The following is a 27034-nucleotide window of genomic DNA, read 5'->3' as shown; positions in this document are numbered from 1 at the left end:
GGCTGGTGCTGTGGCATAATGGGTAAAGTCACCGCCTGTGGCACTGGCATCCCATATAAGTGCCAGTTCGAATCCTAGCTGCTCCACTCCTGATCCAGCTCCCTACAAATGTGCCTGGGAAAGCAGTGGAAGATGGCCCAAGTCCTTGGGTCCTGCACCCACGTGGGAGACCCAGAAGAAGCTGCTAGCTCCTGGCTTTGGACCGGCCCAGCTTTGGCTGTTGTAGCCATTTGGGTAATGAAACAGTGGGTGGAAGATCGCTCTGTCTTTCCCTCTCTCTCTCTCTCTGTAACTCTGCCTTTCAAATAAATATAAATATATAAATATTATATATATATATAATATATTTATATATATATGGCATTTGCTGTCTATTACTAAAGAGAAAAAAGGAGAACTTACTTCTTGGTCCTAGCTTTGCAAATACCCTGAGTATACTTATGCACCAAATCTCAGAGTAGCAGGGTAGACTTTCTCTTTTTTCTTTTGATTTGCCTGCAACTTTTATAGACTCGCACCGAACGCACATCACTTTTGTGACTTGGGCTCTCGGCAGGGCCAGCGCAGGTGCCAGCCCGGGACGGCAGAGCTGACCTTGCAGGTGGGTCCAAGGCACTTCTGCAGGTTGATGCGATCGGCTTCTTGCTCCATTTCCCCATTGAAGTCGTAATAGGCCATGTCGCCCACCAGCAGGGCGTTGTGGGAGACAGGCAGGAGGCCCCACTTCATGGCTGACACCTGAACGGAGACAACAGGAATGGTCAGCCGGGCGCTGTCACATCTACCCTTTCCTCCATGGGCTGTCCAGTTCTGTGCTGGGGACCCATGATAGGGGTTGGGCAGGCCCGTGAGAAAGGCCCTTGGGTCCTCCTGCACCCAGCTCCTGGCTGCCTTCATGCGCTAGCTCTAACGCCTTTCCCTTCATGTTTCACGGCAGCCATGCCAACATAGCACCTGTTCTAACTGCTGCAAAGAATGTATGTGAGCAAGCTATTGCTGCCCCTGCTCCCAGCTCTGTTCTTCTCTTAGACTCCAGCAAGAGGCAGGTGTGGCAGAATTAGCACTAGGCTGGGTGACGCAGGGCCTGCTCCCCTGGGATACGGCCACACCCCCTCACTAATAGGGAGGCCCACCAAGAAGCCTCAGGCTGCAGCCAGGGCCCAGGGGTAAAACACAGGTGCAACCCCCCCACCCCAAACACACACACACTTCTTGTTGAAAGCAAGGAGCAGGGAGAGGCCAGAGGAGGCCTGCCCTCCCTGCCTCGCTCTGGCCCACACATCAGCCCAGTGCTCTGCAGAGGGCACATGAGGCAAAAATGCATCATTGAGGCTGGGTTCAAATTCTGGGAGGCTTCAGTGCTCACAACTGGGAGCTCTGCTCAGAAAACAACAGGCTGAGACGAGTCTGCTCTGCTCCCTGCTGCAGGTGTGGGCCTGGGCAAGCGCTGGGGAACGCCTGGAGCTGGTGGCCTGCTGTCTTTCCAAGTCCACGGCTGTGCCTTGGGTACACCTGGAGACATGACCAGAGATGTCCAGGGCACAGCCTGAACCTCGAGGTTACTCCTTCTGCGCTCTCCCAGTTTCGCCTGCTGCTGTCTCCAGCTCTCAGCCTCCCTTGAGCTATGGTAAAACGGGCGCAGCCCAGGGCCCACCTGCTGGTTTCCTTCTGTCAAGATTTCTCCTCTAGAGCCTGGATGGCTGTGTGGGGGCAATGCCAGCTCAGGCCTGGGTGAAAGGTCCCAGCTTGAGTGTGTAGCAGGCTGGGGGCCACAGTAACGCACACTTTCCACATTGTTACCTTATTCCAAGGCTTTGGTGTTAGAGAGACAGAGGGGATGGGGCCTGGCGTGCGGGGAGTTCTCTCGCCTCGCCTTCTTGGCCTGATTCCAGAAGGCCTTTCCAGAGCAGTGTTACATCACATGATGAGGCCGCTCCACCTCGAGTGGATTATGTCTTTCCTTGGGGAAAATCTCAGAGAAATGGCTGCCTGGGTGTGGCTGCTGGCTGCCGGGAGTGAGGTGCTGGGAGACATCCACTCACCGCTGCCGTGGCCGGTGTGTGCAGGTGGATGATGCACCGCACGTCGGGCCTGGCCGCGTAGATGGCTGAGTGCAGACAGAAGCCCGCCGTGTCCACCGGGAAGCAGCTGCTGCCCTTCTCCACCACCTCTCCCAGGATGTTCACCTTGATCTGGGCCGGGGAAGAAGAGAGACCTCGAGCAACAGGGCGGTGGGGACCCCTCATTCCTCTCCCAGCAGGTGCCGTTCATTCATTCCAGATTCCAGGAGCAGGGCTGGGCTTGGTGTTGGGGGAACATGAGCTGGCCCCAGGCTTATGGGGGTCGAGTTCCACAGGGAAAATGCAAGCACAGGCGCCAGCACAGTGGCACAGCAGGTTAATGCCCAGGCCTGCAGTGCCAGTATCCCATATGGGCTCCGGTTCAAGACCCGGCTGCTCCACTTCCAATACAGCTCTGGGAAAAGCAGAAGATGACCCAAGTCCTGCACCCATGTGGGAGACCCAGAAGAAGCTCCTGGCTCCTGGATTCAGATCAGCGCAGTTCCGGCCATTGTAGCCAATTGGGGAGTGAACCATCGGATGGAAGACCTCTCTTTCCTTCTCTCCCTCTCTCCCTCTCCCCTCTCTGTAACTCTGACTTTCAAATAAATAAATAAATCTTAAAAATAAAAAAAAATGCAAGCATGGAGTTTCCCTAGAGTGTGCATTTCTAGCAGGTTCCCAAGGGATATCAGTGCTGTGGTCCCCACCATGCACTCGGAGAGGAAGAGGCCAGAAGTCATTCGCAGGCTTCTCTAGGAGTAGGTGGGTGGTGTCCCCGGTCCCAGCACAGCAGGGATCAGAGAGGCCTTCCGAGAGGAAGCAGTGTCTAAGCTGAACCCTTTCTTTTTTTTTTTTTTTTTTCGGACAGGCAGAGTGGACAGTGAGAGAGAGAGACAGAGAGAAAGCTCTTCCTTTGCCGTTGGTTCACCCTCCAATGGCCGCCACGGCTGGCGCACTGCACTGATCCGATGGCAGGAGCCAGGTACTTATCCTGGTCTCCCATGGGGTGCAGGGCCCAAGTACTTGAGCCATCCTGCACTGCACTCCCTGGCCACAGCAGAGAGCTGGCCTGGAAGAGGGGCAACCGGGACAGAATCTGGCGCCCCAACCGGGACTAGAACCGAGTGTGTCGGCGCTGCAAGGCGGAGGATTAGCCTAGTGAGCCGCGGTGCCGGCCCCTTTCTGTTCATTTTAAGATTCTTAATGGGGCCAGCACTGTGGTTCAGTGGGTTAAGCCACCATCTGCGATGCTATTGTCTCCCATCAGAGCCCTGGTTCAAGTCCTGGCTGCTGTACTTCTGATCCAGCTCCTTGCTAATGTGCCTGGGAAAGCAGAAGATGGCCTGAGTGCTTGGACCCCTGCCACCTACATGGGAGATCTGAATGGAGCTCCTGGCTGCTGGCCTCATGCTGGCCCTATACTGGCCTTTGTGGCCATTTGAGGAGTAAACCAGCAGGTGGAGGATCTCTGTTTCCCCTCCTTCTCTCTGTTACTCTGCCTTTCATATAAACAAATAAATCCTAAAAGAAAAAGATTCTTAAAATCATGCACAGAGGTAAAGAGGAGAGTGTAATGAAGACCCACTTATCCATCACCTGCAACCTGTCTGAAGCACAGTGGCAATCTGCTTTTGCCTCCAAGGGGCTAGGTGCTGGCATGGCTCTTGAAAAATCACATACTTGTGTGTGTGTGCACATGTGCATGTCTGAACACACTCGAGACAGCTGTTGGCTGGCTACGGGGTTCCACACTGAACGTCAACAATGTCACAGACCACCAGCATTACAGAAGGTCACTTTGTGGCTGTGAAACAGCAAGACAAGCAAACACCCATTGATCACTCACACAACAGAAACACTGTGCAAGCCCGAGCATGACCAACACCTCCCTCTCCTGGCGAACGCCAGCACTGCAGCTTCTTTCCCACTGGCAGTTAAAGCGTCACAGAACACTGCCCGTCTCCTGGCTGAAAACTGAAAAATGCCCAGTCACGGAATAACCCCTGTGGCCTGACAGCACGTGACCCAAGGCCACAGCCTGCAAACCACCTGCCCCCAGCCCTGATGCCAGTGTCGCCTAACTTGCTCTCACTGAACTCGGCCCTGGTTCCCGGGCGCCACCTCCTGCAGCTGCACAGAAGAGCGTGAGTTCCCAGCGGCCTGACCTCTGGCAGCAGCAGCAACTCTCCCACCACACGGACCTTGAGCCTCCGTGTCTAGTGATGACGTCTGGCTTCCCTTCAGCCCAGCTCCCCCACTCCCCTTGACATGCGGCCTGAGTGGAACGCCCTGCCTGGATGGTCCCTCTCTGGTCTCATGTATGGTTATTCCTCAGAACAAACAGGGGCTTGATCCCAGGACCTTCCCTGCTGCCCCCGGCTGCAGATACCAAAACCCACAGACGCGCACGTCTCTCCTGTAAGACGGTATAGCATCTGCCTATCACCTACACACCCCCCACTGCATACTTCACATCATCTCTAGACTACTCATACCTAACCCAGGCTATACACATAGTGGTTATGCGGCATTGGCAATGAAGTTGTACATGTTTAATACAGACACAATTTATTTTCCAAGAATGTCCAGTCAGCAGTTGGTTGCAGCTATGGATACAGAATTTACAGAAACACAGGGAAGGCTGTACTGCCCATCTCATTGTCAGAGTGATCTAGTGTCACTCAAGAACCACCCCAGCCTAACAGGAGAGCCGCTCTCCCACACGCTGCCTCTGGGCAGATGAGAAAGCAGGGCTTGTGGTACGGATGTCGCCATTGTGCTGGGACATACTTAGTGTGTTTGAAGAGCTGGGCGGATGTTCAGCAGAAGTCAGTGGACATTTGGTTGTCCTTGGGTCAGGGAGGTCTGGTCAGAGATACAGGTTCTGGGGTCTAGAGCATGAGATTCTCAGGGTGGGTGTGCAGCTTGCACACTGCAAGGCCATCATGTGTGTTTGTGCGCTTGCACACTGTACAAGAGAGCCTGGGTTACCCTCGCTGGGCAGCAGTGTCCTCTCCCATCTAGAGTAGCCTCGGCCATCCTTGAGGTCCTGCCCTGCCCATGTGTCCTGTGGCTTTGTCAACCCAGATTTTCAGCTAAGGGGCTGGGCCACATGGCCTGGCAGAGTCCCCAAGGCAGTGTCTTCCTCTCCCCGGTGCAGGGCACAGCAGCTGCAGCCCACACATCTGAGAAGTTTGGGGCCTTTTCTGCTCCTAGGACAGTCCTTTCTGCTCCAGAAAGCTTTCAGGATCCAAACCATCTGGAAATCTCTCCCTACTCCAGCTAACAGGAGCAGCGCTAAAAGGGAACCCACAAATGACCTCTAATCACACGCACTTCAGGGCCACATCACTCGGCTCCCCTACCCAACTTCTGTGGTCCCATCCCAGGCTGCACCATCCCAAGAGTTGAAGGCCTCCAGACCCATCTCCTCCCACCCCACCCTCCTGTTAAGCTCACTCCTGCACCTTGCGTTTGCTGTCTTGGTCACATCATATGCCAGGTACTCCGGTTGCTTCCCACACAAACAGAACCCCAGACTGCGAGCTCCACCAGGACAGGAGGACAGCAGGTAATATGGAGATGGCCTGTCACTGGAAGAGCAGAGGGGCCACTATTATTTCAACAAGGAGGGTGCAGGGGGACGCCAGACTGTACTCACCAGGCTGGATGCTGTGACTTCACTGCAAGAAACTCCCTTAGGGCTGATCAGGAAGTGGTCCTGCTCCTTGCTGACTCTCAACTGGAGGAGAGACACATGCACGCAGGGATAAGGACATCGCCAAGGATGCTGGCAACATGAGTCCACTGTATCTGTGTCATCCTCCTGCGAATCCTTACCTCTCCCCCAGCCCACGGGAGATGAAAAGGACCCAGGCTTTCCTCAGAGCCAGGGAAAGGGGGCTCCAGGGGGCTCTCACATGGCCAAGGGTAGCTGTAAACCCAGGATCAAGGAGTTCCTGGTCTCCATCCAAAGGACTGCCTACCGGGCTGGTTGTCTATTTCAATGACCCCAGGAAGCGCTCCATGCATTTTGGCCAGAGGTCACCAGCAGTGCCACAGCCATGCCAAGAGTCAGAGCTTCTCCCTTTGGATTTTGTGGGGGCCACACGCAGTGCCCAGCCCACTCCGAGGTGCCTCCTCACCGTGACGTAGGTGTCGCTCAGCTGGGCCCAGCCGTAGAGGTCCAGGAGCCGGTAGACGCTGCTAATCTTGCACCGCATGAGCCGCTCCCCCTTGGCCAGGTTCAGGGGTTCGGCCGTGTGGAGGTCATTGATGGGCGTCATCATGGAGAAGTCTGCAGGGCACAGGGCAGAGACAGGGCAGTGCTCACAGGGTCGGGGCTCCCACCCACCCTCCCTTCCTCGCTCCAGTGTTCCCCACAACCTCCCTGCCACTGCGACCGCACAGGAGACAGCCAGGCAGGGACGCAAGCGTCGCTGAGCCTCCGCCCAGGGGGCAGAAGGTCCACAGAGCTGGCATTTGTGCCCAAGTTCTGCTCATTTGGATGAGCATGGCATTGCTTTTATAAAAATTAAAATTAAAATTTAAAAATTAGAAACAAGACTCAAGGCCACAGGATGAAAGCTTCCCTAATGCCAAGCTGACCATAAAAACTCCAAGATGGACACTGAATGGAAGTCAGGGTGCATTGTTTCAATGAAGTTGACCTGCTATTACCGTGCTGTTTGAACTCTACCATGCAACAGAGCTTTGCCTGTGATGTGGAGCCAGGGCAGACTGAAGGCCAAGTCAGCCAGGAAATAAACTCAACTTCTCAACAGCTCATGAGCTCCCGGCAGTGGGTCCTGTGGTTGGCTGAAGGGTGCGAGGCCCCAGCGAGCATGCCCGCCTCTCTGGACTGCAGTCCCCAGGGCTATGTGGCAGAGCTTTCGAGATGGACATGGAGGGTTTGACAGTCTGATCCTCCGCGTGCCCAAAGGGCCCAGGAGGTGGTGTCCAGTCTTTGCCACTAACCACAATGACCACCGCCTATACTCAGGCACAGAAAGGGGCCTCCGAGCCCCAGCACCTGGATTAGTCAGTGTCTGTGAATCAACAAGGCAATCAACAGGAAGCGATTCCAGCTCAAAAAGACATCTGGCTGGGGCCTCCTGGTGCTGCCTCGCCCAGCTCCCCACTACAAACTGTGGTGGGTGACAATGCTCTCGGGAAGTGTTCACTGTCTCTGTAAAGCTCACTGCTACACAGTGTGACGGGTGTCCCACAGCAGCCCTGTCATTGGTGGGGACGAGGAGGACCAGTCAGCAAACATGAGCACAGAGTGCATGCTGTCACCCAGCACCCAGCAACCACAGCACACCCTGAATCACGTCACAGAGGGCCCTGGCCAGCCAGGGCACAAGTGGACAGGGACAGCAGGGCTCCAGAGACCCAGTGAGACAGGCAACAACAGCAGCACAATTCCAAAGCCATGGACTGCCAATTCAAACTGGCCAGTCTGGAATCCCTCCTTCCTCTCAGTGGGGTCCCCAAACAAGAAACTGCTCTTTGCTTCGTCCCCGGAAGTACATCAAAATCCTAAGAGCCCAGGCAACACTGGCAGGCAGGGCTGCTGTTGGGAGGGTCTTCAGAGTCCTTAGAATCCCCTAACAAACAACTGAGGCACCCCGGGATGGCCAGGAAGCCAGAACGGGTCCGCAGACACTCACACCCCATCAGTCCTCTGCAGCCTGTCCCAGCAGGGTCCCTCCCTCCCACCCTGTGGAACTGTGGCCATGAGGGGTACCCCACCCACAGCACTGGGAGTCAAGAGAACAGGGGGCTCCCATGGGGGTTCCCCCTCATCTTCTCTCGGAGTCTCCGTCTAAAGAACGCCTACTCCGGAAGCCTCATGAAAGTCAGGGTGGCTGCCTGCCACGCGTGGGACCCAGATCTACTGGAGGCATTTACTCCGAGGGCCTAAGAAAACACTGCAGGAGATGAAACTGCACCAAAGCCCCTGACAGCTAAGACTAAGACTTTGCCAAACTCCCAAACTCTAAGGAAAAACAGAGCTACACAGAGAACAACCTGTCTGGGCTGAACCCCTGACACTTGGCACCTCCCTCTGCACATCTGCTGCCTCTGCCGCTCTGGACGTGTACTGAGCAGGTTTTGAGGCACGCGTCCATCTCCCAGGCAGATGCTGGTTGCTCCGGCAACAGGACAAGCATAAGGACAGAAACATGAAAGCCATGAAAGAGAGTGTGACAAAGGCCAGAGAGCCAGCATAGAGCTAACAATATGGATAGGGCAGAAAAAAAATTTTCTGAACTGAAGGTGTGAGTACACAGGTTGTAAGGACTTAGTGTTAGAGAACAGGGAAAGTCCGTAAAAAAGAAAAAAGCCTACAATGACATGCTTCTTGGCAGCATTTTTGAAATACAAGGAAAAGGGGGGAAAAATCCAAAAACATCAACGAAAAGCTGTGGTTACCTTCCAAGTAACAAAAAATAGGCTTCTCTGTTACAGCCACCAAATGCCAGAAGACAATGTTACAGGAGTCTTAGAAAAATGAAGACACATTGAGGCAAAATGACACCAAACAGGTAAGAGGGAAAAGAAGATCAAAGGCTGACTCGGCAAACATAAAGAAAAAATAAGCAGTCGTGATATTATTATCCAAGCAGAAGTCAGGCAAAATAATAATCTCTTGAATCAAAACAAACATTTTGTAAGTCATTTTATATGAGTTATTAAGATACAGTCCATAATGAAGTTACAGCTATAATATACCCTTATGTTATGCTCTGAATAATATTTCACCAAGACAAAGAGAGCAAAACTATCATAAATACAAGGAGAAATGAGCAGAAATCAAATTCAGCAGAGACAACACAATGGTCATTTTTGACAAAATCAAATAGAAATGGAAATACGAATTACATACTCTGACCTAGTCATAATCTATACCCATACATCATTTTTAAATGATCTTATGAGGTCACCAAGAAAATCTCAATAAATCCCCAGCACAGAAATTAAATAAGCCACAGTTCCTAAATGTAGTGCAGTAAAATACAATGTTGTTAACGGATCTTTAAAATAATATACATGCAACCATTCGAAAATGAGAAAACACACTCCCAGATAGCTCTTAGAAGAAAGACAAAGTCAAAATAGTGACTGCAGTCTAGAAATTAACAATAAAGGAAACATTGTTCAAAAATTCAATGGGATAAATGGCCAGCACTGTGACATAGCGGGTTAAGCCACCACCTGCAGTGCTGGTATCCCATATGAGGGCTGGTTCAAGTCCCGGCTGCTCCACTTCCAATCCCACTCCCTGCTAATATGCCTAGGAGAGCAGTGGAAGATGGTTCACGTCCTCAGGCCCCTGCACCCATGTAGGAGACTGGGAAGAAGCTCCTGGGTCCTGGCTTCAGATAGGCCCAGCTCCAGCCATTGTGGCCATTTGAACCAGTGTATGGAAAATCGATCTCTCTCTTTCTCAAATAAATAAATAAATCTTAAAAAAAATAATCTATGAGATAAATACAAACCTACATTCTGAAAAAAAATTATAGCTTCAAATATATTTATTATTGAACTAAGCATGAAAATAAATCAAATCCATTCGATTCTAGTCATATAAAAGAAAAACATAAAGAAAATTATGGAAAATAGTTAATGAATATAAAAACAAAATGAAGGAATTGGGAAACAGGAAATTTAGAACCAATTAGTATAAGGACTGACTCATGGGATATCTATGAATAAATAATCATCTATGGATAAAAGTATCTAGACTGGTCAATAAAGTTCAACCACATAGCACCAGGAACGAGAACAAACAATCAATGTACATGTAGCAGAAGACGGAAACGCTAAAAGTGGCATTACAAATCACTCTAACGATTTTGAAAAGCTCCATGAAATGGCTTATCTTATACAATCACGTGATAAACATTTACTCAAGAAGCAACAAGCTGGCTCTGTGGCACAGCGGGTTAAAACCCTGGCCTGAAGCGCCAGCATCCCATATGGGCGCCGGTTTGAGTCCTGGCTGCTCCTCTTCCGATCCAGCTCTTGCTGTGGCCTGGGAAAGCAGTGGAGGATGGCCCAAGTCCTTGGGCCCCTGCACCCACATGGGAGACCTGGAGCTCCTGGCTTCTGATCTGCGCAGCTCCGGCCGTTGCAGCCATTTGGGGAATGAACCAGCAGATGAAGACCTCTCTCTCTCTCTTTACCTCTCTCTGTAACTCTGTCTTTCAAATAAATAAAACAAAATCTTTTAAAACAAAAAAGTAACAAAATCAGTTAAAAACTCTAGATGAAATAAAGGGAAAAAATGTTAAAATCCCCTAAAAATGTTCCAGGTCTAGATGGCTGCAAGTGAATCAGCCGAGCCTTCCAATCACATTTAAACTCCACCGCGGGGAGTGGGGGTGAGGAGAGTTCACCCTGAGTCATTGTATGAAATTTAGCTTTAATATTAATACTAGAGGAAGATTATTCAAAAGATGAACTGTTAACCAATCTCATGTGTGACTATAGATGCAAAAATTGCTAATAAAATTCTGACAAATCAAATCCAGAAAAGAGTTTTTAAAAGAATGCATCAAGAGCAGGAGTGATTTATTTCAGGAATGAAAAAAAAAATAGTTCAATAGTATTCAGAAATCTATGACTATAACTCATCACATCAATTGCTCAAGAAAAGAAAAATCAATAAATGCCCAAAATGCATTTTATAAAATTCAACACCCATTTCTGAGAAAAACCCATAATGAACTAGAATGAAAAGACATTTCCTCAACACGAGAAAGAATAATTCTCTCAAACTCTGAGGTAAAAAAATTCCCATTAAAGTCAGAAATGAAACAAGGGTGATTGCTTCCTGATCTCTTATTAGACACTGCTCTGGAAGTTCCCACATACGCAACAAGAAAACTGGAAAATAAGCCAAAGTGAAAATATGGAATGAGGGAGGCAAAATGACCATTAATTATGGATCGATTTACTACACATTAACCCCAAGAAAATTAGTTGGGATAATATTAAAATTGAAATGAAAGATCAATAAACATTTATTTATTTACATTTATTTAAATATTTATATCCAACAATTTTCCTAAATGAGAGTTATAACCAGAAAGAAAATTGAATGGACAAAGACTCATTTAAGGAGACACTACACAAAATTCCCAGAATGAACTTCTTAAGAAATTAATGGGACTAAACAAAAACAACTGCTAAGTTTTTCTGATGGACAGCAAGGAAGACTTAAATAAAGACATGTCTCATTTCTGAAAAGATTTAAAATCGCTTTATTCATACAAGTATTTTTAATTAATTCATATGTGCCAGACACTATTCCAAATCCAAGAGCCTGTTCTAGAATACAGCAAAGGCACAGATTTCCCCTGTGGAACTTACATTTTAATACACAATTATAAATGTATAAATTCCACGCCAAAGCAATCTACTCATTTGATAAAATCTCAATCATAATCCCAAAAGGGATTTTTAAGGTTGATGAGGGGAGGAGATTTGACAAAATAATTTTGTTATTTTTAAAAATAAACTTATGGGGCTGGAGCTGTGGCGTAGCTGGTTAAGCTGTCGCCTGCAGTGCTGGCATCTCATATGGGTGCCGGCTTGAGTCCCAGCTGCTCCACTTCCAATCCAGCTCTCTGCTATGGCCTAAGGAAGCAATGCCCCTGCACCCATGAGGGAGACCCAGAAGAAGCTCCTGGCTCCTGGCTTTGGATCTGCCGAGCTCAGGCTGTTGTAGCTATTTGGGGAGTGGACCAGGGGATAGAAGCCCCCCCCCCCCCATCTCTGCTTCTGCCTCTCTGTAACTCTGCCTTCCAAATAAATGGATAAATCTTTTAAAAAAATAAAAAATAAGGATAAATATATATAAAGAGTTGAGAAAACTGAAGAAAGGGTATGGGTATTTGCCCCACCTGATGATAAACACAGAGAAAGTGCGTCTAAACATGCAATCAAAACCAGAATACACCGAGGAAAACAGCAATGGATTAACCTAAATGGAAATCAAAGAATTCGACCAGACAAAAAAACTCCAGAAGCAAAAATTAAAAGGCAACGGAGAAACTAGAAACCACTGCAATATATTTGATAGATACTGGGGATATAGCCTTATCTTATAAAGACTTAAAAATCTAAAAGAATACACAGGAAGAAAAACTGGCAGAGGATGTGAATAAGCAATCTACAACAAAAAGAAAGCCATGCCTCCTATGTATATGAAGCTATGTAAAATATCCAATCTCATTCCTAGTCAAACAGATACACATTAAAACACAGAGCACTGCTGTCATGGACCCCCTCAGGCAGACGAAGCAAGCTGCACTATGAGCGCACTGCACACCAGGGTATAGGAAACGGGCACTCGCTGCACTGTTGGGAATGTAAAATTGCTTCCATCTTTTTCTCCAGGATAGAGAAAGGATGTAATTTGCTATTATGCATTTGAGTCTTTATAACATTCATGTTCTTTGATCTAGCAATTCTGCGCCTCATAATGTACCTTAAGAAAGCAGTCATGGATAGAATTTGAGATTTATTTACAAGGTTGTTCAATTGCATTACTGTGCATAATAGCAAAAAATTGGAATCATCCTAAATGTCCCATAGCGGCACACTGATCTGAGTGCATGTGCTCATGGGAAATATCACAGAACTGTATTTCATGCTGTGCGAGATTAGTCAAGATAGGGTAAGTTATTAAAATTATACCTACAAAGGGAGTACATTTTTGTTCATATAACCTAGGATTGCTAGATCAAAGAACACAAATGATTTAAAGTCTTTAATTCATGATGGCAAATCCCACCCTAATTTCTGCATCCTGGAGAAAGAAAGAACTAATTTATGTCCCCAACAATAAGACAAAGGCGGGAAGAACGCAGACCAAAGTGTTGAGAACAGCGATGTCCACATTTTCAGAACACAGTACAGTGATAACAATTTGCTTTTTTTTTTTTTTAACAACTTACTTATTTCCAATCACAGTCTATTAGTCTTACTGAAGGGCAGCACTTATCAAAACCTGCTTTCACGGGTTGTGGGGAGGGTGTCACAGCCTAGGAAGCTGGGTCTCAGCACAGCCCTGCCTCCTCTCGTGTGTCTCTTGTCTCCCTCAGTGACGGAGACAAGCTGGCCTGTGTAGTGGGGCACGGAGACTTGGGGTTCCGTGGCCTCTTCCCAGCCCTGAAGTCACCTCCACCCTGCCCATCATGGGTAATTCCCCCGTAGGTCTTTAATTCACAGCAACATCACAGAGTCAGGCACCTGTCTGGCTACTGTGGAGCGCCCCCAGACCTGTCAATGCAACCGCAGCTTGTGCTGTCGCCCGGCAACCAAGCTGTTGGTGCTCCTCCCTCCCCCTCCCCAACCTCTGCTCCTGGCCGCTCCCCGACACCCAGACACCCACGTACTCATGGAAGACGCCGGGAAGACTGCGTGGGAGGTGCTGGCCATGAAGTCGGCGATCTGCCGCAGAGCCCAGACGTTGGAGGAGTTGTTCCCTTTCTTCATTTGCTCCTGGATGAGGCCTTCCAGCTCCTCCCTGAAAGACTGAAGAAGGCACGCGAGCTGGTCCCCCAAGGCCTCCCCCGGGGCAGACTGGGGACTCCTTGGCCCAGCTGCCAAACCATGAGCTCTAAAATGTAGGGGCCCACAGGCCAGGGCCATGCTCAGGATCCTTGGGCCATGCCATGACAACCACAGGGGCCTCCCCAGATAGCTGTGTGGAAAGCCACAAGGCCACACTAGCAGTGAGTCCTTTGCCAAGGCCGCCCCTCCCCAGAGCAGCCAGCACAGGGCTTCCCCGGAGTAAGGACAGACTTCAGAGGAAGCGGCCTTTTCGGGCCTCAGTTTCCATATGCGCTTAATGAAATGCCAGAACAGCAGAAGGCTCCAGCGGCCTCCAAGGCCCCTTCCGCCTCTGAGGTCCTGCCCTAAGCCTAGCGTTTCAGACCACCAGGCCATAAGCCAGGCACCCCCACCCCACCCCAGGGGCAGGTAAGGAGCCATTCCCAGCCGGCAAAGCCATCAAAGGGCAGGAAGAAGCGGGGTCTCCCCTCTCCTCATCTCTTTGCTGAGGGCCCTGAAACCCAAGCTGATGCACCCTCTGCCACCTCTCCTGCCAATCCCCTTTGTCACCTGCTGAGTTGGGGGCTGCCCAGGGCCCCTCCCCCAGTGCTTTCAGGCTCTTCAAACAGGAAGCCTACCCCCTGGGAGCTCCTCAGCCCAGGACACCCCAAAGCCTGGGAGCTTGCCCACCCTGAAGCCCACCCTGGGAACCAACCATCTCCATCCCTGGGCTTCCTGAGGACCCCCAAGCCTGGTCCTCATGGCCCCCTGGAACCCCCACCCCCACCCCCACCCCCGCCACAGACCTGCAGCACCTTCTATCCCAGGGCCCCGAGGCCTACTCTCTGTCCTCCTCCTGCGTCCTGCTGGCATGATCTCTGTGTCCACGCCAGGTAGGCACCAGCTGTCCGCAAGCCTGGGGGACCTGCCCTTCCTCCCGCGGCCCCTTTGCCGGAGCCCGGTGCCCCACTGAACTCTTCGCTCTCCCCACCGCCTGGGGCTTCCCGGCAAGGCCTCACTCTGCGGTGTTCAGTAAAGGGTGCCCCAATTCTCCCCCGTGGCGTCCCCTGCTGGACCCGGTGCACATGAATGTGTCTGCCGTTCCTGTGTCAGGTGAGGAAGGAAGGGAGGGAAGGCTCAGCCGGGCACTCACGGGGCTCTGCAGGATCATGGTGACGCGCTTCTTCTGCTCCATCAGGTTGAAGTCCTGCCGCAGGTCCGCCGCCCGGCCGCGGAGGCGCAGGTACTCAGGCTCCTCCTCAGAGAAGCGGTCGAAGTACTGCTGGCCCTGGGCTGGCGGCGGGGAGGTCGCCTCGGGGACCGGCTCGTCACTCATTTTCCGGGTGGAGCTGCAGTCTGCTCCAGGAACCTGCAGAGGGCGGCAGCGGGCAGGTGGGTGCCCTCAGAGGGGCGGCCTGGGTTGGGTTGCATGCACAGGGGTTGGCAGAGCATGGGGGCGGCAGGGCAGCCGCCCGGTATGCCAACCTACAGGGGGCGCGAGTGCGTCGTCGTCACACCACCCTCCAACCCGCCACCCGCAACACTGGGGTCAAGGCAGTTGGTTTCCTAGCGCAAACAAGACCTGCAGACCTTTCTGAGCACTTCTGGGATGCACGCCTACCTAGCGGAAGGCTATTCACTGGGAATTAGGACTTGGTCTGAAACGTAGCCCCAAGCCTCCTCGGAAAGGACAGTGGGAAATTCTCGCCAGCATGCTGCTGCGCAGGGTAGGAGTCGCTTTGCTCCATGTTTTGCTTCAGAACTTGGGCTTTGCTCTGGCCCCTGGAGAGGAACCGGCGATGATTTTGTTTCTGTAGAAAGTGTCTTCACGCAGAATTGGATTCTTATTCCAAGCTTCATAAAGAGCAACGCCATGTTTATTAATGGAAAATTATTTTCTCTAAAACACCACTAAATCCATGCTGAGAAACAAAGAATAGATACTGTTTGGAGGGTGCCAAGAGGCCCGGTGCCCCGCGACCCCGAATCTGGACCTGCTCCCTGCAGTGAGGACCAGGCTGGGGAAAAGCCACATCTGTTCTCTGTAGCTGCACTCCATGGCAAACGTAACTACTGAACAAGGGGTGTCTGCTAGCCTATACCCTGAGCCTTTCTGCCCATGAGCCGAGGCGCTTTCCTGGCTGGGGTGCCTTCCCAAGCCAGTCTCCCTTTGTGGAGCAACACTGCCAGACCCCCAAGTTTGTGTTCCATTCCTTCAACATCCAGAGTGGCCATGGCATAGCTGTAACTCTGTCCTTGCTGGGTGGGTCTCTACTAAGCAAAAAAAGCATGAGCCTTGATTGAACAAAAATTAATTTTTGGACAAATGAGGGTACTTCAAAAAAGTTCGTGGAAAATGGAATGAAATATTTTGATGCAAAAACAAATTTTGAAATCTATGTCTAAATTTTTTCCTAAGGTGTGTGTGTGTGTGTGTGTATATATATATATATATATATATATATATATATATATATTTTGACAGGCAGAGTGGACAGTGAGAGAGAGAGACAAAGAGAAAGGTCTTCCTTTACCGTTGGTTTATCCCCCAATGGCCGCTGCGGCCGGCGCACCATGCTGATCCGAAGCCAGGAGTCAGGTGTTTCTCCTGGTCTCCCATGCAGGTGCAGGGCCCAAGCACTTGGGCCATCCTCCACTGCACTCCCGGGCCACAGCAGAGAGCTGGACAGGAAGAGGAGCAGCCGGGACAAAATCCGGCGCCCCGACTGGGACTAGAACCCAATGTGCCAGCGCTGCAGGCAGAGGATTAGCCTATTGAGCCATGGCGCCAGCCCCTAAGATATATTCTTTAGGAACTTTGTGAAGACCCCTGGTCCTTATATGCATCGAGACACAATGAGTATTAAATGCCCTCTGACTTACAAAATAAACAAACAAAACCAACCTCTGGACAGAGCCTTGGGGCAGCGTCCTGGCTGGTGGACACGTTGATGTGGCCCGAAATTGTCGCCTGGATTCCGCAAGCCAAGGGCATGGAGGAAGTTCTGTGCACCTCATCCCAGCCCCTGCCCCATGTGTCCCCTGCACTCGGCAGTTCCTGGGGTGGATTCTTTATCAAGAAAAGATCAGTGCAAGTACAGCACTTCCATTGAGTTCTATGAGTCATGCTAATAAATTATTGAACCGGAAGAGAGGTCGTGGGAACCCCCTATATTTATAGCCAAGTTGGTCAGGAGTGCAGGTGGCCCGGGGCCTCCACTCATGGCTGGTGTCTGCAGTGAGGACAGTCTTGCTGGTGACTTGTGGCAGTTAACTTATGTGCCCCAGGGGACGCTCCTGACAGAGATGAACTGTAGCACAGCCAGCTGGTGACAGAGGACTGGGAACATAAGAGCACCAGGCAACTTCTCTGGCTCGTCCGTTTTCATTCCCAGCACCACTTTATGAGGTAGATGGTATTGCCCCAGTTCTACAGGTAAAGAAACTGAATCACGAACATGCTAACTTGTCCAAGGTCACAGGGCTAACAGCAGAGTCAGCCTTTCAGCCAGGCCAGTCTGTGGCCTCAAATCCTGCACTTCTCCGCTCCATCATATCATCCCCAAACATCTGCTGGGCTGTCATGCGGAGAGGGATTAGACCGAGTCCCCAGAGCCTCAGGGGCGGTTGTAGTAGACAGGGAGATTCTAGCTGAGGGCGTGAGGGAGAATTTTCCACCAGATGGGAGCTGCTCGGCTCTGGGATGCAGAAGAGGCTGCCTTGTCAGGCGGGGCCCTTCTCCTAGGAGTCAGAGTGCCTACAGGAGGCTGAAGAGGGGCGTCCCCTTGCTGAGGAGAGAGGTGGCGGAGACAAGTGACCGCTAAGGCCCTGCAGATTCTACAATAGCTCCCAATCAGCAGGATAGGGAACGTTAGGGAGTGTACCACTTAACCCCCTGCTAATCCCGATCGGCAGGATAGGGGATGTTCCTGGCAACGACCTGAGTGGCTCCAAGCTCATCCTCATCGGTGGACCCAGTCAGAAAGAATGCATCACACCCATCACCATCCAAAGCCATCAACTACTTACTTAGCAGGAGGCTGGCCAGTCCTGTCCAAGGCCCCTCTCTCAGTCCTCGGTCTGCAACCCCTTCTCCACTCTCAGGGATGCCAGCCACATCTACACAGCCTCAGACATCAGGCAGAACCTGTAAAATATAAACACAGCAGACATTAGGGCCTTGTCTGTACCACCGGGCCCTCAGCCCCATTACTTGAGGGACTGCTGGAAATTCCTAACAATGAATTTCAATTTTGAGTTTGTATCTTCAAAGCAAACTATTTAAAGGCGTGGGAGGGGGAGTGGAAAGGCTTCGTGACCTTTACAATTAGGATCAAATTTCTCTTGAAAAAGGAGAGATGGAACAGGCCTTTGCCAAGTGCTGGCTGGTAAGGCTCAGAGAAAGGGGCTGTCTACCAGGAGGGAGCAGGGTGTGCAACTCTTGCTGCAGCCTGGGAGATGCTGGGGGCTGGGGGGTAAGTTGCTAGGTTAGGAGCCCCCCCCCCAATACGTATCAAGAAAACTCTGTGCCACAGATGCTGGTGTGAGTGACTTTTGGATGCAGGCCAAGAGACAGAAGCAGCTTGAAGAACATCATAGCCCAGGAGAGTGGGGAGTGAGATCTGCCCAGGCCATGAGCTGTGAACTCAGAGTTCAAGTGGAGAGGCTCTCAACTAATCTGGGGAACAGGACATAGGTACTAATGCTAAGTTGTTAACATCCTACAAACAAGGATGAGCCACCGCTCCCAGAATCCTGGGAGCAGGGGCTTCAAAGGGTGAATCATCAACATTTTTGTTTTAAACAAATAAGAAGGCAAATGATAGCTGTCCATTTCCAGCTGGGCACCTGTTGTCCATACCCAGAGGTGCCAGCGCCTATGTCACCCAGAGCTGGTGGCATCCCTGGGCACCCCCTCCCAGCCTGTGGCTCTGGGCTCACTCACTGGGCAGCCCAGCTTCTTCCCTGACCCAGGACTGTGCACAGCGGAGCCATTCAGGCAGCCCCACCAACCCATGAGGGGCAAGAAGAGTCCATCCTGGTGGGCCCCTGGGAGAGTCCAGGTACCTGTACACCCATGGAGCACCGTCTCCTCCTCAACCCAGCCCAGGGCCAGGGCTCGCTGTCCAGCTGGGGGCCAGGAAGCTGCTCCCAAGAGCAAGGCCCTGTGCTTGGCATCTCCAGCACCAGCTCAGTTAGGCCCTTGTGCTGTGGTTTTACGTTAGCTGGAACAGGGTCGCAGCTGGTACTTGGTGCTGCTTCTGTCCACCACCCACCAACATGGGTGCCTTCCCTCCAGGGCTGAGCCAGGCTGGGGTTTGCCAAATCACCTGCGCTGCCTTCCCGAAGGCCCTGTGGCCACCAGGTAAGTTGCCGTCCCTCAAGTACTGTCATCTTCCCCCTCTCCAGCAGTCCCAGACTCGGAGGCCACAACCTTACTTCTTGGGTCCACTGATAGACTTTTGCTCCAGAAGTGACCGGTGCCATCCATGCAGGAAGGCAGACATCTGTCCCCCAGATAAGTGCATACTGAGCCAAATCACCTCCATCCCAGTCCCCATGGTCCTGAAATTCCATTGCTGCAGCTCCATTCCTTGGGTTACAACATCACTCCCTGGTTCCAAGAAAAACAGCCCTGAAAGGTGTTGGAGGCAAATGGGTGATCTGTAAGCCACTACCCAGTGGCAAGGAAACTGAAATCTCAGGCTGAGCAGGGCCAGCAAGTTTTAGGAAAGGAAAGCAACAGGTGCTTGATGCCAGGGCCACCTGAGAGGGCCCCCTGCACCTGGGGCGGGGCTGCGGCCCAGGGGAATGACCATGACCTAGCCAACGTCCTAGAGCTGACACTCACTGTGGTCTCAAGCCCAGCACCACGCAGCTCCCTGTGCTTCACAGCACGTGCCCTGAGAGCTGGCTCACCCGGTCCCCAGGTGCTGGGGGCCCTCAGCAGAGCTGAGACACAGGGGCAGTGTGAGCCACGGTGCCCCATGGAGTGAGAATGTGAGCCTGATACACACACCCTAGCACAGGGTAGGTCAAAAAACACCAGCCACACAACACATCGGGGCCACATGCTGCCCACTGTCAAGGCACAGTCAGGCTGAGCTGGGAGGAGGAAGAGTTAGGAAGTGGGTTCCAGTCCTTGCTTGCTGTTCAGATGAATCTGTATATTAAAGCATTCGGGGGTCTTGTTCCCTTGCCTGTCCTGAAGATACCTTAAAATCAACCTGCCAGAGGTGAGCATGTGGCACAGCGGCTAAGATTCCATTTGGGACATCAGTATCCCATATCAGACTGCCTGGATTTGAGTCCTGGCTCTGCTTCCAGTCCTGCTTCCTGCTTCCTGCTGATGTGCATCCTGGGAGGTAGCAGTGATGGTTCAAGTACTTAGGTCCCTGCCATCCACATGGGAGACCCAGATTGAGTTCTGGGCTCCTGGCTTCTGTCTGGCCCAGCCCTGGCTGTTACAGGCATTTAGGGAGTGAACTAGCAAAGGAAGAGGTATCTGCCTCTCTTTCCCCTTTCTCCCGCTCTCGCTGTCACTCAGCCTTTCGAATAAATTTTTAAAATAAAACTTTTTAAAAAGTCAACCTGCCAAACAGACCATCACTCGTGCTAACCTCACACCACAGCTTCCCCTAACTCAAGAGCCCCTCCCCTCCCTCCTTGAATGAGGCAGCCTTGACTCCTCCTCCTTATGGTCCTACACATCTAATCAGTCATTAGGCTCTCTGCTTTTTTATGTCCTAAATATTACCCCCATCTCTTCACCCCTTAGATGGTCACTGGCCCATGGCCCCTCCTCTCTTAGGACCACCATCCAATCAGTTACCAGAGTTACTTTTTTTAAAAAAATGCTATTTAATTATTTACTTATTTGAAAGTAAAAAAGAGAGATCTTCTACCTGCTGATTCACCCCCCAAATGCTTGCCACGGCCAGGGTTGGGCCAGCCTGAAGCCAGGAGCTTCTTCTGGTTTTCCCATGCAGTGGCAGGTGCCAAACCACTTGGGCCATCTTTCACTGCCTTCCTGGGCCATTAGCAAGGAGCTGGATTAGAAGTGGAGCAGTCAGGGCAGAAACTGGGGCTCATATGGGATGTCGGCACCACAGGGGCCACTTAGTCCACTATGCCACAACACTGGCTCCCAGAATTTGCCAATGCATATGCAATTTTAAAAATTCAGGGGCCTGCACTGTGCCACAGGGGGTTAACGCCCTGGCCTGGAGCACCGGCATCCCATATGGGCACTGGTTCGAGCCCCGGCTGCTCCACTTCTGATCTTGCTCTCTGATATGGCCTGTAAAGGCAGTAGAAGATGGCCCAGGTCCTTGGGCCCCTGCACCCATGTGGGAGACCTGGAGGAAGCTCCTGGCTCCGGATCGGTGCAGCTCCGGCCATTGTGGCCAACTGGGGACTGAACCATTGGATGGAATATCTCTCTCTCTCTCTCTCTCTCTCTCTCTCTGCATAACTCTGACTTCCAAATAAATAAATAAATCCTTAAAAAAAATAAAAATTCAAACCCCTTGGTCAGCCATGGAGCTGTGCCACTCTCTCTGCCCACCCTACCCCCCAGGAGGAGGATGGCCACCAGGTGGAATGAGGTCCCAATCCTGAATGACACTCACAGCCCTGTGGGGTACCTCTCAGTACCTGCCCTGCCCTCCCTCCCTCCCTCCCATTGGTGCTCTGGGGGTCATTTGCAGGACTGGGGAGAGGCAGGCTCTTTGTCCTTTGTGGCACTGGTATCTGCAGGGACACCCTGCCTCTATAACTCCTCCTGCAGCTCGTGTGTCCTCTCCCCCACCCTCGGAGCTGTCCCTACACCTCCTCCCTCTGACTCTCACTTCACTTTTACTCCGCTCTTTCATTCCACTCACAACCCGATGGCCACGATCTAATACTGTGAGCTCCTGGCAGGTGAGGCAGGCATTTCTCTATCCCTGGCGTTGCCATAGGGACTCATGTCATGCACGTGTTGAATAAATGTTAGTTGAACTACAACACAGCTAGCAGTACATTGGGGGCTGGGCCAAGTTTGCAGGGCAGCACTGTCCAGGCCCCAGAGGCAGCAGGGCCTGGGGGAGCTCACCGTACTGGGGGAGAGCAGCCAGGTGAGGTGCCAGGTGTCAATGGAGACAGGCGAGACAGGCACGGCAGGTGCCCTGGTGCCCATATTGCCTTCTCCTAAACAAAGCATCCTTTTGGTCTCCCAGCCCAATGGCTGGCCCCCTCCAGCCTCTCAGATTGCCTGTTTTGATGCAGGATCCCAGCAACCAATCGCAGCTGTCCATCAGTGAGCCCAGCTGTGCAGGGCAGTGTCGGTCATGAGCAGAGAGAGGTCGTGTCTGTCATACACCACATGGAATGCTAGGCAGCCCTCCTGGCTTCCTGAAATTCAGCCTCAGCCCCTTCTCTGATTCTCTCACTCACCCAGGACCCCCACTCTGCTCAGGGGAGCTCTGGGGCCTCCATTTACCATCATCAGTCTGCACCCTCATACCACTGACCCCAGCCCCCAACAGAGACCCCAGTTTGGACTCGCCCCATAGGATAACAAAATCATGAAATCATGAAACCCCACTCCCTGACACGGCATTCCCTTCCCTGGGCCACTAAAGGCAAATACGAGTAAGCCCTGGAGGATGAAATGATATTTCTGTGCATCACTCCTTGTGGCTATGAAAGGAGCAGGAGGGGTAGCAGGGGAGTAGCAGAGGCCCAGATATGCTTCTAAATCTGCCTCAGCTCCATGCACCTGGGGGAGAGGCACTGCCCGTCTACGGCCACTTCAGTGGGAGGGAACCAGTCTGGATCGCTCAGCACCCAAAGACCAACATAAGAAGATGCCACAAGCCGTCATTTCCCAGCTGCCTTTCAAAGCAGGGGCACCCCATGAAAGCCCCAGGCCCTGACCCCACAGGCCAGCACAAGCTTTGCCCCCAGCCTCGGGTTTGAGGTCAGAACCTAAACTCACCGATCCCGGAGTTAAGAGAGGACGCGGTCAGGCTGTGCAGCTGCCAGAGTGCAGAGGAAATGGAGGCAGGGGAATAAAGGGGCTGGACCACACCCTGCCTGCTGCCTTCAGATAAAGCAGAAGCCGGTGCCTCTGGGTGGTGGGACCACGGGGGGCACTTATCATCACCTCCTCACATGCTTCTTAGTTTTCCACAGTTCTACACGAGGCATGAACCACTGTGATCATTTAGGATAAAAACAGTTTAAAAGAAGAAAGAGAAGAGGGGAAGGAGAGAGGCGGGAAAACCTCCACATTCCTCTGCAAACCCCCTGGGCTGGACGGATCCTTTCACAACCGCCTGCCACAGCTCCACATGTGCCTCTTTGCCAGCATCCGTGATGCGTGCCTTCCTGGAGAGGCCAGTGAATGGGAAACGCCTTCCAGCAAAGGGTCTCAGACCCAGCGGTTGGTAGGCGACTTCTTCCACTCTCCTGCTAAGGAATGCCCCCAACACTGCTTCTCACAGGCCCGAAAGCTGCTCCATTCCTTCTCATGGGTCAAGCGTAGTTATCCATTGCCCAGGAGCAAGCAAGAACTACGGAGACATGGCCCGTGCCTGTGAGAGACGCAGTAAAGCCATGACTACAGATGCAATATACACAGATACAGACACATACGGCTAGAAAGGAAATCAACTGTTAGGATCACCAAGACACAGGACACTGAGCCCGAATGCCAGGGGTGACCTGAAATGAATGGTGTGGCACACTGGAAACTTTGGGACCACATTTATGGGGCCAAGGTCCTGAGTCAGATCTTGAAGACATTATTCAATCAAATCAAAGCTGGGAAAAACAAACAGGCATCTCATGCTGTGTGAATCCCTCTTCCTGGCCCTGCAGTGGAGGGGCTGACACCAGAGTTTTCGGGGACAATGAGGCTGTGGGAAACTTGAGTGACCTCTTGCAGGCCACAGAGCTGGCAATGGGCAGGACCTGGGTTTGAACCCATCTGGTTTCAGAGGTTCTTTTACGTCAGACTTTCTTCCACCTGTTTGGGTGCAGGTGAGCAGATGCCAGTGGCCTGTAGGAAGCAGAGGGTGGACAGAAGTCAGCAAATGGCCAAAGCTCAGGCTCCATTTCCCCAACTCAAGCCATGGAGGTTCCACCAGGACCTGAAAGGGAGATTCCGAGCTGAGCTCTTCCCAACACAGGAGGAGGGCTCAGGAGGCCAGGGAGAGGACACGCCCCCGAGGCCCTCACTCTGACAAGGTGCGCTACACTTTGGATAACAAGGAAGCGGGTGGCCTCCTCAGGAGGATGGTGACTGTGCCGGGGATGGTGGCAGGGGATGGCAAACGCACACTGCACGGGTGCTGGCTCGCACCCGTGGGTACAGCTCATCCCTGAGACCTGCGTGATCTTAAAGATAATCCTTTCAACATCAGCTTTTTTCTCCCATCTTTTATTGCTAACCAAGATTAGGTCATAGGGTAGGAAAAGATGTAAGAAATCAGGAATGTAACTTAATGAATGCTGTCATTTTAATCCCATGTCAATATTTTCTGGGCTGCTGGATATTAAAATGAGAATTTTTAACGAGAAACAAAAACAAAAAAAAACAAAAACAAACAAAAAAAAAGATAATCCTTTCACTAAAATGCTCACCCACCAGGAGCCAGGACCTGGATCACCACGGATGATGCCAAGTGATGTAATCACAACCCCTGCTCTCAAAAGGCTCATGGCAGGGTAGGAGCTCAGAGAGAGCCTTATTGTTACATTAAAAACATATGGGGTGAGTGCTCGGCACAGTAGTTAAGACACTGATTGGGATGCCTATATACCTACCATATTGGAGTGCCATGGATTCGAGTCCCCGTTCTACTCCTGTTTCCAGGTTCCTGCTAATGTGTACTCTGGGAAGCAGCCTGTGATGACAGCTGAAATGGCTGGGTCACCTACACGGGAGATCAGGATAGAGTCTTTGGCTCCTAGCTTTGTCCTAGCCCAGCCCTAGCCACTGAAGGCATTTAGGGAATGACTCAGCAGATGAGAGCATTCATATTCTATTTCTCAAGTAAAATAAAATAAATTATAAGGTATCATTTTTATTTTATTTTTTAAAAAGATTTATTTATTTATTTGACAGCAGAGTTACAGAGAGCTAGAAAGAGAGAGGGAAGGGGAGGGAGGGAGAGAGGGAGAGAGACAGAGGGACAGAGGGACAGAGGGAGAGGGAGGGAGGGAGGGAGGGACAGAGGGGGGGATGGAGGGAGGGAGGGACGGAGGGAGAGGGGGGGGGTCTTCCATCCGGTGGTTCACTCCCCAGATGGCTGCAATAGCCAGAGCTATGCTGATTTGAAGCCAGAAGCCTCTTCCAGGTCTCCCATGTGGGTGCAAGGACTTGGCCCATCCTATATTGCTTTCCCAGGCCATAGCAGAGAGCTGGATCAGAAGTGGAGCAGTCAGGACTCAAACCAGTATACCATATGGGATGCTGGCACTGCGGGCAGTGGTTTTACCTGCTACACCACAGTGCCAGCCCCTGTTTTATTCTTTTTTTTTTTTTTTTTTTTTTTTTTTGACAGGCAGAGTGGACAGTGAGAGAGAGAGACAGAGAGAAAGGTCTTCCTTTGCCGTTGGTTCACCCTCCAATGGCCGCCACGGCCGGCGCGCTGCGGCCGGCGCACCGCGCTGATCCGATGGCAGGAGCCAGGAGCCAGGTGCTTTTCCTGGTCTCCCATGGGGTGCAGGGCCCAAGCACCTGGGCCATCCTCCACTGCACTCCCTGGCCACAGCAGAGGGCTGGCCTGGAAGAGGGGCAACCGGGACAGAATCCGGCGCCCCAACCAGGACTAGAACCCGGTGTGCCGGCGCCGCTAGGCGGAGGATTAGCCTAGTGAGCCGCGGCGCCGGCCTATTCTTTAAAGATGTATATATTTATTTATTTACCCATTCATTTATTCATTCATTTGAAGGACAGCACAACAGAGAGAGGGAGTGAGACAGAGAAAGGGGGATTTTCTATCCACTGGTTCAATCCCCAAATGGCTGCAACAGCAAGGTCTGGGACAGTTCAACCCTAGGAACCAGAAACACCATTTGAGTCTCTTATATGGGTGACGGGTCCCCAGGTACGCAGGCCATCTTCTTCTCAGGCACATTGGCAGGAAACTGGATTGGAAGCAGAGAAACCAGGATCTGAATGAACAATCTGCTGCAAGCAGCAGGTTAACCCACACCACCGCAACATTGGCCCCAGGATGCCACTGTTTTGGACCAAGCTCTTGATCTGGGCCTCAACAGAGCAGACTGAAAATGAAAATGCAAAGATCCAGCTCTCCAAAGTTGTGTGTGGGTAGCAGTTTAGAGGGTTGAATAGCCCTGAGACACTTTCGGCTTAGAAAATGAGCCCTTTTCAGAAACCAATGCTCAGTGTGTGGGCCGCAACACCAGACCCATTTATATACAGGCCATGGCCCAGCAGGCTTTCCCTGGCCCATGGTACCAGAACCATGCCCACACTCCTATGTTTCTAGGGCAGCTTTCAGAAATGAGTCAGTGTTGTCCATGTCATTGGCCCTCGGTGATCAGAGAATAAGGTGCCTTGCAAGCTAACCAATATGCAGAGATTCAACCAAGATGCTGGGGAAGCTTAAAAAATACTAGTAGACACACAGGCTGGTTCCACCTACAAGGAAGAGTTTTCCATTGCATCTGTCATGATGGGAAAGCTTGTCCTTCCTTCAAACAAACAAAACTCTCGTATGCTGACACACAGGAAATAGGACACGTCAAACCTTTAGTAGTCAAAATCTTAAAACAGCAGATAAATGGAATTGCATATGAAAAAAATCAAAATTCAGTCTCTCATGCTAAAGTTCCACATCCCCAAACTGAAATGAAGTTATCTGACTTCCCAAGAAATCAGGATAATAAAACATAACAGCCAAGTTTCCTAAGCAGGCCAGTTTCTAGCATAATAATGAAGTTCTCTCTGCTTTAATGCAGTTACAGGAAAGTAACTAGAAGTAACCTGATGTTAACCAGGCAGTCATTTCTCTATTATCCTCTTTCCTGTCCTCACCTTACAAGGAATGTGACTTTTTCATTTTTATGAGAGAGAGAGAGAGAGAAAGAGGGAGAGGGAGAGGGAGAGGGAGAGGGAGAGGGAGAGGGAGAGGGAGAGGGAGAGGGAGAGGGAGAGGGAGAAAATGTCTCCCCTCCTCTCCCCAAATGACTGCAACACACAGAGCTGGACCAGAGCAAAGCCAGGAATTCAATCAGGATCTCCCACACGGGTGGTAGAGACCCATTCCTTGAGCAATCACTGGCTGCCTCCCAGGGTACACATTAGCAGGAAGCTGGATTGGAAGCAGAGGAGCTGGGATTCTACCAGGTGCACCAATATGGAATGTAGGTGTCCCAAGCAGCATCTT

General features: G+C 51.4%; 1 protein-coding gene across 5 annotated transcripts in view; it reads right to left on the bottom strand.

The window, feature by feature from the left end:
- Nucleotides 1-27034, bottom strand: part of ADD2 (adducin 2) — a 145203-nt gene that overhangs the window by 30621 nt on the left and 87548 nt on the right. For 4 of the 5 annotated variants that reach the window (XM_051837640.2, XM_051837642.2, XM_051837627.2 and 1 more), the window contains 7 exons: nucleotides 17661-17778; nucleotides 14785-15000; nucleotides 13475-13613; nucleotides 6209-6360; nucleotides 5725-5805; nucleotides 2043-2192; nucleotides 595-738 (listed from right to left, as the gene is read on the bottom strand). In XM_051837640.2, coding sequence (XP_051693600.2) covers nucleotides 595-738; nucleotides 2043-2192; nucleotides 5725-5805; nucleotides 6209-6360; nucleotides 13475-13613; nucleotides 14785-14967 — 849 coding nt within the window. In that variant the 5' untranslated portion in view covers nucleotides 14968-15000; nucleotides 17661-17778. Of the gene's footprint in view, nucleotides 1-594; nucleotides 739-2042; nucleotides 2193-5724; nucleotides 5806-6208; nucleotides 6361-13474; nucleotides 13614-14784; nucleotides 15001-17660; nucleotides 17779-22611; nucleotides 22680-27034 lie in introns of those variants that run through there. The other variant, XM_051837632.2, reaches the window with a different exon arrangement.

The sequence above is a fragment of the Oryctolagus cuniculus genome, chromosome 2, assembly GCF_964237555.1.
Source record: "Oryctolagus cuniculus chromosome 2, mOryCun1.1, whole genome shotgun sequence".
NCBI lineage: Eukaryota > Metazoa > Chordata > Mammalia > Lagomorpha > Leporidae > Oryctolagus > Oryctolagus cuniculus.
The sequence above is the reverse complement of the archived record's forward strand: the minus strand, read 5'-3'. Positions and strand labels throughout refer to the sequence as shown.